The 16,243-nt window shown below is 40.1% G+C and overlaps 1 protein-coding gene across 1 annotated transcript; it reads right to left on the bottom strand.

Annotated features, from left to right (window-relative positions):
* Positions 1-10,784: 10,784 nt before the first annotated feature.
* Positions 10,785-15,529, bottom strand: LOC122865918. The gene is made up of 4 exons (XM_044174954.1): positions 14,649-15,529; positions 13,877-13,931; positions 13,565-13,606; positions 10,785-13,186 (listed from the first exon to the last, which is right to left on the bottom strand). Exons 1-4 carry the CDS (start codon positions 14,889-14,891, stop codon positions 12,801-12,803), a joined length of 726 nt encoding a protein of 241 aa, XP_044030889.1. The 5' UTR covers positions 14,892-15,529; the 3' UTR covers positions 10,785-12,800.
* Positions 15,530-16,243: the final 714 nt, after the last annotated feature.

The raw sequence follows: 16,243 nt of genomic DNA, 5'->3' as shown, positions 1-16,243 counted from the left end.
GGCCGGTAACATGCGGAGCTGCTATCCACTCCCAGGGCCGACTCCTCCAGATAGTCAGAAATGTGAGAGTCAACAGGGCTCAGAACAAGATATCACTGATAAAGTCCCAGACATAATAAAATGCTACTCTGAGGTCTGCATGCAACACCAACGGCGTGCTCTTTATTAAAAGTTTCAATCGCTTCTGGGAACGTGGTCATCTTTTTGGTGCAGATAGTCTCTATCCTGCCACACGGACGCTCTCTGCCGACCTGGCTTACAGCATTGACTATCCACGTGCTCCCATGTACACCTTCCCATCATGTCATCACAACATGCCCATCCATTGGTCCAGTGCTGACCAGTCCGTCAAAGATTGATGTTCCCCCGGTCCTAGTCCCTACCACAGTGGTTCCATCTTGTACACTAGTACATTTTCTAATGGGCTTGGACCATCTAATGACATTTTCAACGTCCCTGTGAGGATTAGCAAAAGGCAGTCACAGGAAAATCTTGTTAATATTAAGAGAATGCTTACACCTGTCTATACTTGGCCCTCTATAGATAAATATATTGTACTCCTTCCGATTATCCACAGGATTCTGAGCTTAAAATTACTCTTTTTAATGTAAGATCCCTCACCAACAAGAGCTTTTTTGTCCAAGATATGATTACCTAACGCAATCTGCATTTTGTATTTTTAACTGAGACCTGGTAGTGCCCTGCTAACTGCCAGTCTTATTGAAGCTTCCCCCCCAGATGTTTCAGTCACTCTCAAAGGCCAAGTAAGCGAGGGGGTGTTGTTCCTTATCGTTTTATGATCCTTCACAAACCCTAAGATCCTCCATAGCTGCTCTTTTAACTATTCCCAAGGTCACCACAAAAACCTTTGGGGATGCTACATTTAGCCACTTCAACCTAAAAATATGGAACACTCTACCTTTAAATACTTGCTGACTCAGAGGACAGTTTTAAACGACAACTCAAAACATATCTTTTTAATATAGCCTATAACTAGCAGTTGTCTATTTTAATCTTTCTAAAGAAATTGTGTTAATACTATTTTATCAAAAGTAACTCTCACTTTTGCCTTGTGTATGGTTTTAAATTTTCCAGCTGAGAGCACAGACTGGGCTGTCACATCTAGGCAATAAAACTTTATGTATTTATGTCCCGGATAACCAAAAATGGACGAAGAGGTGGAGCGTGGATGGAGCTGAGGTGCCTGGTTGCTGAAACACGCCCACCTAGCTCGAAGTTACCAAGCTAGCTAAGGCTAAGAAGCCAGGCTTAGAAGGTAGGCTATATGCGTTGCTAGCCGGCTAACCCAATGGTATGCGGTTGGCAGTCTATGGATGGTACATAGTTGTTGTCCCAGCTTACTCTTGAGGTAAGTTAACCTGAAACTATACAACAAAACATAACAAAAACAACACTGAAAAAATGATTTATCTGTTATCGAGATTATACTACTCAAGATTTAAAATGCCTCAACGTTTTTTAAATATATAATTGTTATCATTTGCAACACTAGATTTTGTTGAGACTTGCAGAAATTTGGCATTTAGCGAATTAGTGTAATGTTTACTTAATACATGTCTAACGAACAATTTGAAGCAAATCAATTAACCTGAATTTACATTTTCATATAACTTTAGTTGTGAGTCATTTATTTGGATGTCACTTGATTATAATGTTACGTTTAATAAGTTTAATAAGCTAATATTAAGTTCTAGTTTATATACTTTATATTTTTCATTACCTGAAGCATTTATTACACTAATTTATTTTCCTCCCATAATCACAGTGTGATCATAATCATTTGTGAGAGAGCTGCAGAGACCTTGGGAAGCAACCTCAGCGTGCTGGACGTCCGTGTCTGTTGGTTTGGCTGGGGTGGACTGCGGTGGAAAGGCCTTCTCCCCTTCTTTTCCCAGTCCCTGTGAGGAAGAGTAGCAGTGGATGTCCTCGTCATCCACTGTGGCAGCAACAACATGGGGAGATCAGCAGCGTCAAGCTGGTTAAAATGATGAAGGAGGACCTGCACCAGCTTCACCTCCAGCACCCTGGCATGAAGATCATGTTTTTGTCTGTGACCCGAAAGGTGCTGGTGGAAGGCTCAGCCATGTTTTTTTTCTTCTTTTGCCTCACTATACAGTATTGGCCTCACAATACCTGTGCAATAACCACAAGAACTTCTCAGAGATTGCAAATGAATGACACCACCTAAGGGGCTTCACAACTATTCAGTGTGCAGATAATTGTTTTCACAAGAGTATAGTTTCTCAGTGAATGTTCTACATTTGTCTTAAAGAAATGTCCAAACAAAACCAGCACATAACATTATATTTTCATTTTTTACTTTCTTGCTAAGATTTATGCAAAATGTTAACCTATAAATACCATCTTAATATTTTCATTTATAATAATTAACTTTTATTTTGTTAAAAGTTTAGATCACCACTATATTTCCAATTAACATAGGAAACTGATGAATGATAGCTTTTAAGAATGTGCTTTTACTCTAAAGTATATTTAGGGTTAGGGGGTTAGGGGTTAGGGTTAGGGGGTTGGGTTGATCCATTTTATATAACAAAAATGTAATTAAAATTATATCTTGCATTCATGAAAACATCATTATTAAAGGTTGCAGCTTTACAAGTTGTTTTGTATGACTTAAGTACACTTGAAATAAATGAAAAGATGTGTAACAGTCATTATAATGATAGGACCTTTGGATAATAACCCAGTGTCATAATTTTGCCAAATTTTAATGTCTTGTGAAACAAGTGATGCCTTCAACCTCTTTACCGTGGAGTACACATCACATTGACCTAGGCATTGTAACTTTCTTCAAGTGTCTGTCATAACCCAGCCCACAGGCCATGACAAAAATGGGAAAAGACAGAATAAATATTAAATACAAGTTATTTATTGTAATAAAGAAAATAAACTGAACTGTAACTTTGGATATGAGGTGTGTTAGTCAGTGAAATCAGTAGTGTTCATGTGGATGTGTGTGGATACTGTAGGATAAGGTGTTCTGGAGTAAAAGTAAAACAATGCTAAGCAAAGCAATAGCGTGCAGGCATTGACAGGGAAGAGAACAAACCATACTGGAAGCTGGGACTTTTACTGTATATCCTGTAGACCACTGGGTCCAGGTCCTCCAGATCTGGTTGGATACTGCAATCAGCTCTCTGGTACCTCAAAAGACAAAATGGGTAGACACAATTTCTGACAAAGCACACAAACAAGTAGACTAAGCAGGGCCCATCACACGTCCTAATACTACTCATTTAACCTTTCCTAACTCAGTAACCTTGCCCTACAGCCCAGCTACCTGTCTTCACTGCCGGCAACCCTAATCAACATGTGAATGGCACTCACCCGAAGCAACGAGTGCTCTGCTTGGCTTGGCCGTCCGCACCAAGCGCCGCTCCCCAGAACAGCGTACCCACCTCAACTCTCTCCTTTTCAATTCAATTCAATTTTATTTATATAGCGGCAATTCATAACAAGTTATCTCATTGCACTTTTCCTATAGAGCAGGTCTAGACCGTACTCTTTATAATATTATTTACAGAGACCCAACAAATCCCACCATGAGCAAGCACTTGGCGACGGTGGCAAGGAAAAACTTCCTTTAAGAGGCAGAAACCTTGGACGGAACCAGACTCAATGGTGGGCGGCCATCTGCAGCTGCTGTGTTAGGTTTTGAGAGAGAGAGAGAGAGAGGGAGAGAGAGAGAGAGAGAGAGAGGTTTGGGGGGAGGGGGAAAGGAAGGCACAATGCAAATACCATCTAGATTTTTAAAAAAATAGTAGAATAGTAATTGTAGTATTAATATTAATAAATTAATAATAGGAATGACAGCTATAGGAAAAATAATGTCAGTATTAGTAACAAAGCCAATAACAACTTTAGTAGCAGTTGTCAAGCAGGAACACGGGGGTAGTAGGTGGCCCACAATCACAGATCCAGTCTCTGCAGCTCTGGAGGAAGAAATACTTGCTGAAAGCGACAGAAGGAGAGAGGAGAGAAACGAGAAAGCACAAAACTGCGGGAGAGAGAAGATGTTGAGTTAGTAACATGCAGTAATGGGATCAAAATGCATACAGATGGAGAGGGAGAGAAGGAGAGAGGAAAGAGGTGCATCATGGGAAGTCTCCCGGCAGTCTAGGCCTATAGCAGCAGAACTAAGGGATGGTTCAGGACTCACCCAAGCCTGCCCTAACTATAAGCTTTATCAAAGAGGAAAGTCTTAAGCCTACTCTTAAATGTGGAGATGGTGTCTGCCTCTTAAACCCAAACTGGGACCTGATTCCACAGGAGAGGAGCTTGATAACTGAAGGCTCTGGCTCCCATTCTACTTCTGGAGACTCTAGGAACCACAAGTAACCCTGCATCCTGGGAGCGCAGTGTTCTAATCAGATAATAAGGTATTATGAGATCTTTAAGATAGGATGGTGCCAGACCATTACGAGCTTTGTAGGTGAGGAGAAGGATTTTAAATTCTATTCTGGATTTTACAGGGAGCCAGGGCAGAGAAGCTAATTGGAGAAATATGATCTCTTTTCCTAGTTCTTGTCAGTACGCATGCTGCAGCATTCTGGATCAACTGGAGAGTCTTAAGGAACTTATTCGGGCAGCCTGATAATAAGGAATTGCAGTAGTCCAGCTTAGAAGTACCAAATGCATGGACTAGTTTTTTCTGCGTCATTTTGAGACAGGATGACTTTATGTTTTTTATCTCAGTTATTCATGTAAAACAAGTCAGCAATAGTCCACTGCTAGCTGGGTCAGTGTTAAAATAATCATACTTCCACAGAAATGAAAAAGGGGCAGGTGAAGCTGCAGGACCCCACCAAACTGAACATAGTTTGTTGGGGGACAGAGACAGACACAAAGGAGATGACAGACACCCAGAACCACACTGGGCCGGTCAGCTCATTCGGCAGGGCCAATCACCACAGCAGCACTCTCTCTCTCTATCTTTATTTTTAATTGATGCATCAGCCCAAATCATGCAGCGGCCCACTGGGAAACGGCCACTTTGCCCTTGTATACAAATAAAATTGGAATTTTTAAATTGAGTTTCTTCACATTCTAGGCAAAAAATAGCCCAGTATATGCTGAAGGTCACAGTCTGCAAAACTACATCAGAATTGGTGGTAAACTTCCCAAAGGACATCCTTGCAAGAGTAAACAGCTTGACCAATGAAAAGCAATTCTGTTTTATTCACTTTATATAAAGTTGTATGAACATCAAATAATCCTCCTCAGTTTACTTGTACAGAACCTAAGAACATGAGCAAATGTGACTCAAGTATTGTTTTTCAGGCCTGTATCATAATCTCAGTCCTTCTAGCCAGCCCTCACTTGTGTCTGGCTCTTAACATTCACTCACTGCCTCCTCTCTGCCATTATTGTACATCAGTAGGGCTCTCCTGTTGCTTTCATGATGGTAAGCAGCCAGATTCATCGTCATCCTGTGTGTCCACAATGAACAATGGGATTTCCAGATGGTCTGTGACTGTGGTAGTTTTGGTGTTATCACTTCCTGTTTTATTTTGGTAGTATTCTTCTTCCCTTGTGTGTCTTGTGTTTTTACTTCCTGTCTGTGTTTTCCCTCCAGTTTTGATTGTTGGTCCTCCCTTGATTGTTTGCACCTGTGTCTCGTTGTCTCACCTCCCCTAGGGTATTTAGTCTTGGTCTTTTCTTTGTTCTGGGTCGGATCATTGTTGTACACATGGTGTTGTTCCTTGCCAAGCCCGTGATTGTGTTATCTTGGATTCTTTGTTCTCCTGTCGACCTTGTTTGGATTTTGGATTCTGGATTTTGCCTGTTCCCTTGTGTACTGTTTTTCTTCCTTGGACTCACGCCACTGCTTTCGCCCATGCTATCCGGTACTCATCTGCATTTTATCTGCTCATTACTTGTCTGATCAACTCTGTTTCTTGCCTGCATTCCACCCAACAATAAACACGGTAGCCATCCGGCTACTTCACCCTGAGACCGCTTCCTTGTCATCTGCTTTTGGGTCCACATACTTCTCCATATAGCACCTCGCCATACGACAGTGACACCCTATTATTGACTCACTCACTCACTCACTCAAATCTACTAATAAGCCAAAAAAAAAAAAAAAAATTGTGAGAGTACATTTCTGACACAGATACTCGCACAATTCACTGACCTGTGTTATGTCTCATCCACAGATTTCGGAAAAACATCCACGTAGCATATGCGATGTGGGTTTTCTGTTTGCTGCAATCCTGGCAGATATAATAACCCAAATTTGGGCAAAAAAGGAACCATTGAAATCACAGTGCCTATGGCTAGGCAAGAAAAAGAGAACGGGGTGAGAATGCAATCATATGAGTTGCCAGTGCAGTGACAAGGACATGATCCCTCACCAGCTTCCCATCATTGAACATTGCCAGCTGCGCTTGTTCGAACACACAGCCAAGCAGGAGGCACCATTGCTGGGCCTGAACTCAGGTTTCTTTTTCCCGTTCCCACTTTATCCAAACAAGAGAGAGAGCTCTACAAAGAGGCAGTTCTCTCTGTGCATTCACAAGAAGGCAGCAGAGGTACAGAGTGACTATGACACTGAAGTTAGCTTCCGATTTGCAGCTCCCAATTCGGTTAAAGGGGCAGTTCACCCCCAAAATCAAAAATACATATTTCTCCTCTTACCTGTAGTACTATTTATCCATCTAGATTGTTTTGGTGTGAGTTGCTGGGTTTTAGAGATATTAGCTGTAGAGATGTCTGCCTTTTTGGAATATAATGGGACTATATGGCACTCGGCTTGAGGTGCTCAAAGCGCCAAAAAAAATATACATTTGAAAAACTAAACAACAATGTCTAGGATTAATCAGATATCAAGGTTATTCCCTCTCACTGCCTTTCACTTTTTTCTTCCACTCACTTTTTAATCAAGTTTAAGATTGTGTAAGCTAAGGGATCACCCTTAGACACATCTAATTCCCAGATGCATAGGAATGACGGGATTCTCAAGGAAATCTGACAAAAGATGTGATGAAGGAAAAATGTCAATAAGTTGCAATAGGTTTCCGTGCTTATGGGAATGGCAAACAATCTGACTGCTTAAGGACAACACAAGTTCATGTTAAAAAAAAGAAATTCAAATAACCCTTCTATCGGCATGATCATCATGACACCATTTACCAAACATTACTTTATTTGCTTTCTTTCTTTCTCATTCCCATTTAAGTGACTAGTCATTTTTAATTAAAGTTGCTTCATTTAGGTCAGACCACTACATATGCATACACATTTAAAAAAATGAGACTGTCCTCCCATTAAGAATGACAGCATCAGGTATTTAAGCCCTAAAACGACATTAATTTATGTTATTCAAGTGACAAAATCCCCTAGTGGCTGTAGGAATTATGGTGGGAGCAAATGTGAAGTCAGGTGACATTATTTTAGATTTTGGATTTTAACACGAGTGACTGTTCGCTCCTGTGACTGTTCGTTTGCTGTTTCCAATAGACAGTCAAACAACGTTCACTGTTGGTTGGACCATGATTGTTCCCTGACCTTAACCACGTGTTTATTATTGTCACTGTGACGATGAAGGTCCCCTAACCTTAGCAGGTAGTCATTGTAACCCAAACCATGATTTATTTTGAAATCAGCTTGGAGCATAGATGGTATACACATCACAAACACAAACATGCCCAACCTTTAAGGGCAGTTCGACAGTCTATGAAATACGCTTATTTGTTTTCTTGCCGAGACTTAGAATACAAGATTGATACCACTCACGTGTCTGTACGGTAACGTGTGAGTGTTTGTACAAAGCCAGGCTAGCTGTTTCCAGTCAGAGTAGTATCGATCTTCTCGTCTGTTGGTAAGAAACTGACCCCAGCAGTTGGAAGCTGAACAATCTGAAAAATATGAGGAGTGGTTAAGTTTGATGACCACAACCAGGCCTGGAATGGCCATCAGGTGCACCAAGAGAATAGACTTCTCTCACAGTGGGCATTTTGACTTGTCAAACTGTTGCAAACAGCTTCCAGCTACCATTGGTCAGTCTGACCTGTGACCTGTGATATCACCAGGTCAATATCAGGGTCAGTGGTCATTGTTCTCTCTCTTGTCCAGGAACTCTATAGCATCAGACAGCTGCTGCTGTTTCCCTCTCAGTGTAATCTGTTTGGAGCAGACACACTGCAGAACCAAACTCTCTTACAGCAGAGCCTGCATATGTTTTTTGCAATAAAGCATAGCGCCAACGGCTACTCCAAAAGTCTGCCAGCTAACTTTAAGAAGCAACTAAGGAAGTTAGCACTGAGCTAACTGTAAGGACAACAAAGAATGGAGCAACCGACTCCCTCCGATCTGCACAGCAAGTCCTCAGGCACCATTTAGAATTTCCATTCTTTGTCTAACCATGTGACCGCTGCTCAGCTGACATTTTGAATTAGATTTCTTTTGTTCAACACCATTTTGGATCCAAACAGCCATTTTGGATCCGCTGTTGAGTTTTTCAAATGTTTTTTTTTTTTGGCGCTTTAAGCACCACAAGCCGAGTGCCATATGGTCCCATTATATTCAAAAAAGGCAGACATCTCTACGACTGATATCTGATCTGATCATCATCATCATCATCATCATCATCCAGTTTCACCAAAATCAGTGAATAAAGTTATAAAAGTTGTGTGTTTTTCTACAGTAATCAGTGAGGCTCAGCCCTCAGAAACACCATCCGTTTTCAAACCTGATTCTTGTCTCATTTGTGGTCTGATAAACAATAAAATCATCAAATTCATTGCCCCATATCACTAGTTTCACCAAAATCAGTAAATAAAGTTATAAAAGTTGTGTTTCTGCACAGTGATCCAGTAGTCCGTGACGCCTGGCCACTTTCTCACCTTTCTGCCACAAGTGGACTACGCACATGAGCAGCATAAGCAGCAGATGTTCAAGCAAGTGACGTCCTAACTGAAGCCCCACTTTGATGAGAGGACTGACAGATTACATTTTCATGTTGACCCCAAAAAAGGTGACATGTAAATGTAAATGCAAAGACTGGGGGCGCTGTTTAGCTTATTGCATTTGAATACTGTCCACTGTACAGCAGATTAAGTCTTTCATTTTCATTTTGACTCAAATATTGCTTGCAAATGGAAAATCAGGTTACATTGTTTATATTGCATTTTCATTTTCAAATTTGAATTAACATTTGAATATTGTCCACTGTACAGCGGGTTACAACTTTGAAAATTAAACTGTCAAACAGCTTTTCCATTTTTATAGTCATAGAACGTCCATATAAGTATGTGAAAATGAAAATGAAAATTGGATTATTTCATTTTCATTTTCACTCAGATAACACAGACATATGTGGAAAATTATAATGCTGTTGTGGAATTACATTTAAATTTTTTTAGTTTATATTATCATTTGAATATAGTCCCGTATACGCTTCCATAGTTTTTGGTGAGGTTTATTTTGTTTCTGTCAAGTTTGAATAAAGTGTGTTTTGCGATGCATTATCAAGGCAGTTAAGCTGGTCTTAGTTCGGTAAAGGCCTTTTCAGACCAAACACAAATAACTGATATTCGAGCCCATCTATCTCTATGAGCCTATCCACATTGAGTCTGAAACTGTCATATTTTGCCGTGCGGTTTTGTTTTTATCGGCGCTGTTTTGATTTCAGTGAATTTCGGATGCCGATAAAAAACGAGCCAACCAATAAAATCATGACATTGCTTACGTGATCAAAGAGTGGACAGGCGGGAGGAAAGCCAAAAAAGCAGTGGAAGCATATGAGCTCACTGGCTTTCCTTGCAAGCTCTGGAGGTATTATAAGCTGACTGTTATAAACTGACCATTAAGCCTTGTATTAAATGCCATGAATCACAAATAATAATCAGAATCAGAAATAATTTATTGAGCCCCGAGGGGAAACTCTTTTGTTACAGCTGCTCACTATCACGTCAGTGCACACAGGAATAGAAGAACTAAGCAAATCAAAATATAATACACTATAATACAGGTCAGATAAATTAAATACAAAGTGGATATAAGTATGAAATTAAAATAAGTGTAAAGTACAAAGTGGATTTACCGGTTGATGATAAGTATGTATGGTATATCGTAGAAAAGATGCCAACACAAAAACAGAGCAATGTAGTTTATTCAATTCAATGCAGTGAGGAAAACTGCAAAGAACGGTACATAGGTGAGACAAAACAGCCACTTCACAAAAGACAGCACAGACAACACGCTAACTCAGGATTGCAGAGCACCGTGCATTTGCATCTAAAAGCTACAAACCACACATTTGATGACAGTGAGGTGAAGATTCTAAGTAGAGAGAAGAGTTGGTTTGAAAGAGGAGTCAAAGAAGCCATTTTTGTGAAAAAAGAAAACCCCTCTTTAAACAGAAATGGTGGTCTGAGATTCAACTTACCAACCGTTTACCACAGTATATTAACACCTTGGTCAAGCCAATCTTATGCTAATCAGGTACTTAACAGTGATGAGAGAGGTGCAGCCAGAAAACAATAGGCCTGATTACTGATTACTGGGCCATCATGGAAACAAAAGAAGGTCAGTTCCAGGTGAAACTAGGCAGGGTAAATAGCAGACACTCAGGAAGACTCCTCCCTGAGGGCAGGGCCTAAACAACACAGATTAGCTTAAATTTCTGAGTTCTCAGACCATTTTCACAATTGAGAATGACTTCCGTATGGGAGCCGAAACGTTTTGATTCTGAAAACAGTGTCCAGATGACTACGACTGACAGACTGACACTTAGAGGGAGGAGTTAAAGAGTTTGATGGCCATAGGCAGGAATGACTTCCTGTGACCCTCTGTGGTGCATTTTGGGGGGATGAATCTTCTGCTGAAGGTACTCCTTTGTTTGACTAGCACGTCATGGAGCGGGTGGGAGACACTATTGAAGATGGCATGTAGTTTGGCCAGCATCCTCCTCTCTGACACCACTGCCAGTTTGTTGAGCCTGGTAACTCGCAGGCGGGGGTTTGATACAATCCATATGTTAAAAAAAGAGGGCAATTGAACATAAAGTTGCTACAGTTAATTTAAATACATATTACAACAATGGGACTGTAATGCAACAGTAATAATAATAAAAAACTTTATTTATAGAGCACTTTTCAAAATCAAAGTTACAAAGTGCTTTACATGGTTGAATCAGGGTTAAAACATTTCAGGACTGAGACAAATACAATCAGGCATTTAAAAATACATTAATACAACAAAATAAAATAAAATAAAACCCCCAACAATAAAGACAATTACTAATAATGAAACAGATATGATATGTTGGCTATACAACAGAGTACTAGAATTAATAAAAGGTTTTTTTGAAAAGATACGTTTTGAGAAGTGATTTAAAAGATGTCACTGATTCAGCAGCCGCAGTAGTATTATAATGAATGTGAATGAATGAATAGTGAAATACTGATGTAGTAAAATCCAATGTAACAAGACCAATAAAAATAATCCAATGAGTCCAGTAGAGTTAAAAATCATAAAAGTAAAATAAACTGAATGCCACATTTATACAATCAAATCATTATAATAACTAATACTTGCACCCATGAGAATGCACAAAACAAACCATTAGAATATCACAGCTTAACTTTAAATATTTTTTGTACATTCATTCAAAATTCTTAATATTAGTTAGTGCTTCATAATTTATAACATAATCCCTGAGTGGGGCGCCCCAGTAGCTCACCTGGTAGAGCGCACGCAAATAAAGGCAAAAAGCCCAAAATAATAAACTTTACACAAATAGATAAATCCCTGAGTACACACAGTGTACACAGTTTCCTTACATTCTTGACTAACTTTTTGTCTTTAAAATTAGCTCTGCCATGGATTACTGGCTGAAGTGCCCTTATAATGTTAGCATGTTTTTTAACGTGGTTTTGAATCGATGCCAAAAATGAGCTACATCTGGTGAATAGAATTTTCTTTGCGCTGCTTAAAGCAGTGAGAAATTACATGTGGAAAAACTCTGTCCCAGTTACTCCACATAGTCCACAGACCCTGACATTGATTAGTTTCTGTTGACAGAGAGGGATGTGAACTATTCTGTTTAGAAATACTCAATGCTTTCTAATTTTTAGTCTTTAAAAGTTTGCAAATAAAATACTTTAAGATTCACAAATGGATGATTTATCAAAAAAAAACAAAGGAACAACCTTAATCGTGTTTTCACAGACTATATTTCTGGCATTTCATCCAAAATCTTTGACAGTTCTCAGTTGAGCGTGCCCATGGCTGAAACAAGCTAACTCAAAGCTTCAAAGACAATGGAAATGTTTTACTTGAATACACTTGAGGCAATGTTGTCTCAGTAAAATATTACTCATGAAAACAAAACTCAAGTGCATTTATATACTTTATATATTCAGACCAGTGACAAATGAAAGGAAAATACTGAAGAAATAAGTGGAGATGTTTCGACACCCATTAACTCATGCTGATGAAACTGATTGGAATTATATGCTAGGGCCTTCTCAGTCTCCAGATTTCAACCCAGATGAACACCCATGGGAGACCCACCGCCACCTTCAAAACACCAAATGAATATCTTTTGGAAGATTGGTGTTCATCCCTCTCTATGCCAAGGAGCACTGAAGCTGTTCCAGAGACTTGTGGTGGAACAACATTTTACTAATACACTTCCTGTGATAAATACTCCCAAATTGATTTTTTAATTAAAAAATGTTTTAAACTTACATTATTAAGACTGAGACAATGAGCACACACAAAAAAGGCTTATTCTCATCAAGGCATATTCTCTATACGAGATAAGCACCAAATGATGATTTTGTGATCAGTCTGTAGCCCTCTCCGATCCACACCCTCACATGATCTCCTTCCAACAAATCAAAAAGCTGCCCTACAAACACACTCCTGGACCATTCTGAAGTGCACGTTATACCATCCCAGGCCTCCGTCAAGCATACAGTCTTGTTGTAACCTTCGTTCCAGTTGTGCAGCTCTACATAGAACCTCTTGAAGTTTGAATCTCCATCATGGCAGCTTAAAGTAATCCTCACATAGACAAAATAGAAGCCCGTCACAGGAATCACAATGGCATGTTTCTCTTTGTTGTATTTTTCACCGAACATGACATTCCATTTGATGTATAATCCATCACTCGTGTTGTCTGCAGGCACGGACCCTGTAGAATTAGGGACATACAGGAAATCAAATTCCCTCATGCTGTTGTCTATTTTGTTTGTTGAAATAGCTTTCTAAGAGCCACGTCTTGAAATATTAGAGATGTATTGTTGAAACACAGAACTCCTCCGCAACGGAGCTCTGATGAAATACACAAAATCATTATGTGGGCGTGCTTCCCATGCTGGTCGTACGCCAAGAGACTCATACACAACTGTCTGCCTGCTGGGGTTGTATTGGATGTACAGTCATTCTCCTGAGGCAAGATGTGACTCATGCTGTCACAGTTTCATGACATAGTCGGCTTTGCAACATTTGGGATGTGATTCATTCTGTGAAAGTGAGTTTTTAAGGATTTGTTCATGAGAAAAACACTTACTGAGATGAATGCGCAGTCTTTGGAGGTTCGTTTGAGGATTATCTGTAGAGAGAGAAAGAGAGGAGAGAGAGGTTTAAAACGAAGCTGATGCTTGCTCATAATATTTCAGGGAAAGTTGTGATCAGAGTCATGCAACACAAGCATGCGAATGCTGTCTTAGTTGCAAAATAGGACACAAAGTTAGATACTGTATATGGAGCTTTGCCAAGGATAGTGGAGAGCAGTAAAGTGTACTTAAACTTGTAAATTGAAATCCTCCCACTTCTATAGACGATCCGTTTTATTAAACATGAAGTTAATGACATAGCATACCTGCAGGGCACACTCTCTCTTGCTTGGAGTAGGCTGAACTTTGCTCAACTGGGGTCTAGGAATAACACATTTTTATACAAGTTTCATCATGAGTAGTAACATGTTACATAATATGATAAAATAAGATAAATTGTGGCCATTATATGGATTGTATGTCAGCTTGTTGAGAACCCAAAGTGAGTCCAAATGTGATCTTGTCTTTACAGTGATACCACCAGCAGAGATAATGAAATGGGCAGAAATGTGGAAGCAACAGGTTGTATGGGAGAGAAGTGCTTCATCACAATCAGGGAGTAAATATATTTGGTCAGCTATCATTCATAGCTCCTCTGTGTCCAGTGAGATATAGAGCGTATAAGTGGACTGGAAGGTTTGTTGTCTATAATGATGATATTGGGATGCAGTGAACTAAAGTAGCACATAAAAATGTGGAAACACAACCGCTTATGTAAATTTAAACCCTACACATTTTCAAAGCAACATTTAGTCATGCCTATGCCTTAAAGATCTTACGTTCATACAGCTCAGTCTGTTGCAGCTCATCTCTAATCCCTGTATTCATCACCAGAGATGCAGTGTACTGTGCATTGTGCCAGCCTTAAATCAACCCAAAAAGTTGATCATGTAGTTAATGTGGCTTTACACTCCACTGCACCCCTCACTTCAGGGGTTTAGTGAACTGATGGCTCTGTACGAGTACTTGGACTTTGTTAAAAGCTCTCTAAGAAGACAAGGAAAACTTAGCACATAAAGAAAAAGTTTTGGAACTCACGCCTTGTCCACTGGATCCAGAAGTTTCATTATGCCTTAAATCAGTACCGATGGCACAAATGAACAGTGCTGTACAACTGAGCAACAGCAGCAGAGTGAAGAGTCTGAGGCGCGTCTCCTGTTGCTTCATGTCCCGGCAGTGTTTGATGAGGATGAGCACAGAATTGTCCGGGCCCATATCTATCATTGCATCCCCGCAGGCCGCTTCAGCTGGCAGAGTGTGTCTCATCAGTTTCTGTGCCATGGCGCCAGGTCTGCTCTCTGTCAACGTGTCTGGAAACTGGCTGGTCCCGGAAAAAGCTGTTTACCGGTGGTACATGCAGTGTCTTATATTTGCAGTTGAACAGTGGGGCTGTAGCCAACCGCCTACATCAAATTCCTCAGTCTGGAGTGACCTCATCTCTCCATTCACGCAGATGGAAGGGGAGAAGAGAGAGGAGGAGCACAGACCAGCGACCCAATTTATGTACATTGTCCAAAAAAAAAAAGTATTATCATCACATTCCAGTCATAGAGCTAAGCATCAGTTTTCCTCAACGGTAAATCCCTGGTCATCTCTTAGGAAAACAGACGATCATTCGATAAGACTTACTGGACTTACTGCGGTTTAGTGATGGAGCGGGTCGTCCCCCAGTCCAAGTGTCCTTGGACAAGACACGGAAGCCCAAATTGTTCCCGAGGGCTGTGCCTTCGGTGTGTGAGCGATTAGTTAGTGTCTGTGAACGGATGAGCAGCGTGAAGATGCCCTGAAGACTAGGAAGGTGCTGATCAGGCCATTTACATGTTCTGTCTGCTGCAGACAGCAGCATTAAAGAGTTGTGAATAGTCCAAAAAAGAAGGTAGAGCCAGAAATGACTCTCTTTCTGGATCTCTTTGCTAATTTTGAATGATACAGGAAAAATATGTTGTGTTATTATGTAGAAATAATGTAAAAAAACATTAATATAGCTAAATGTACCTGATAATTAAACGTTTTAATTTTGTTGATGTTTTAGTTTGTTCCACAGAAGTTTTTTAAAAATATAGCTTGGTAAAAGAGTCTTTTGGAATTTTGGAAACAGTGTTGCTTGTTGTTAATTATTCTTTTTTTTTGCCACTTGGGGGCAGCAAGCTGTAAACACAACATGGACTTATTATCACCTTATAAAGTTATTAGTGAATGTGTCAGCAAACAGTTGCCTATTTACACATCCAGCAGACACAGGGAAACATTAGCATTCATTTGGAGTCGTCTTTCTGGCCACTAGATGAATGTAAGTCCAATATTCAGTCTCTTTAAGGTAATCTCTTTTTTATGTTACACCAAAACAATTTGCTGATAGGTGCTAAAATGCGCAATAGAGCTGAGTCGGGTGACAACAAGAAACAACATTCACATGATGAGTAGTCATTTGACCTGTTTTTAATACGTGCACTGCTCAGGTAGGCAGTGTGGCCCGGCCGTAAGAGTGCACAGCCAGGCTAATGCCTCTGTGAGGCAGTATTTAGGCACAATGCTGCTTTGAGCTACATGCTAACATCTGGACCAAAGTGCTTGACTGACATGTTGATATTGCCATCCACAGAACCACACTGCTGCACTCACAATGTATTGAT

The sequence above is a fragment of the Siniperca chuatsi genome, linkage group LG18 (assembly GCF_020085105.1).
Source record: "Siniperca chuatsi isolate FFG_IHB_CAS linkage group LG18, ASM2008510v1, whole genome shotgun sequence".
Classification (NCBI taxonomy): domain Eukaryota; kingdom Metazoa; phylum Chordata; class Actinopteri; order Centrarchiformes; family Sinipercidae; genus Siniperca; species Siniperca chuatsi.
Note: the sequence above shows the minus strand (reverse complement) of the source record. Positions and strands in the feature narration are given on the sequence as shown.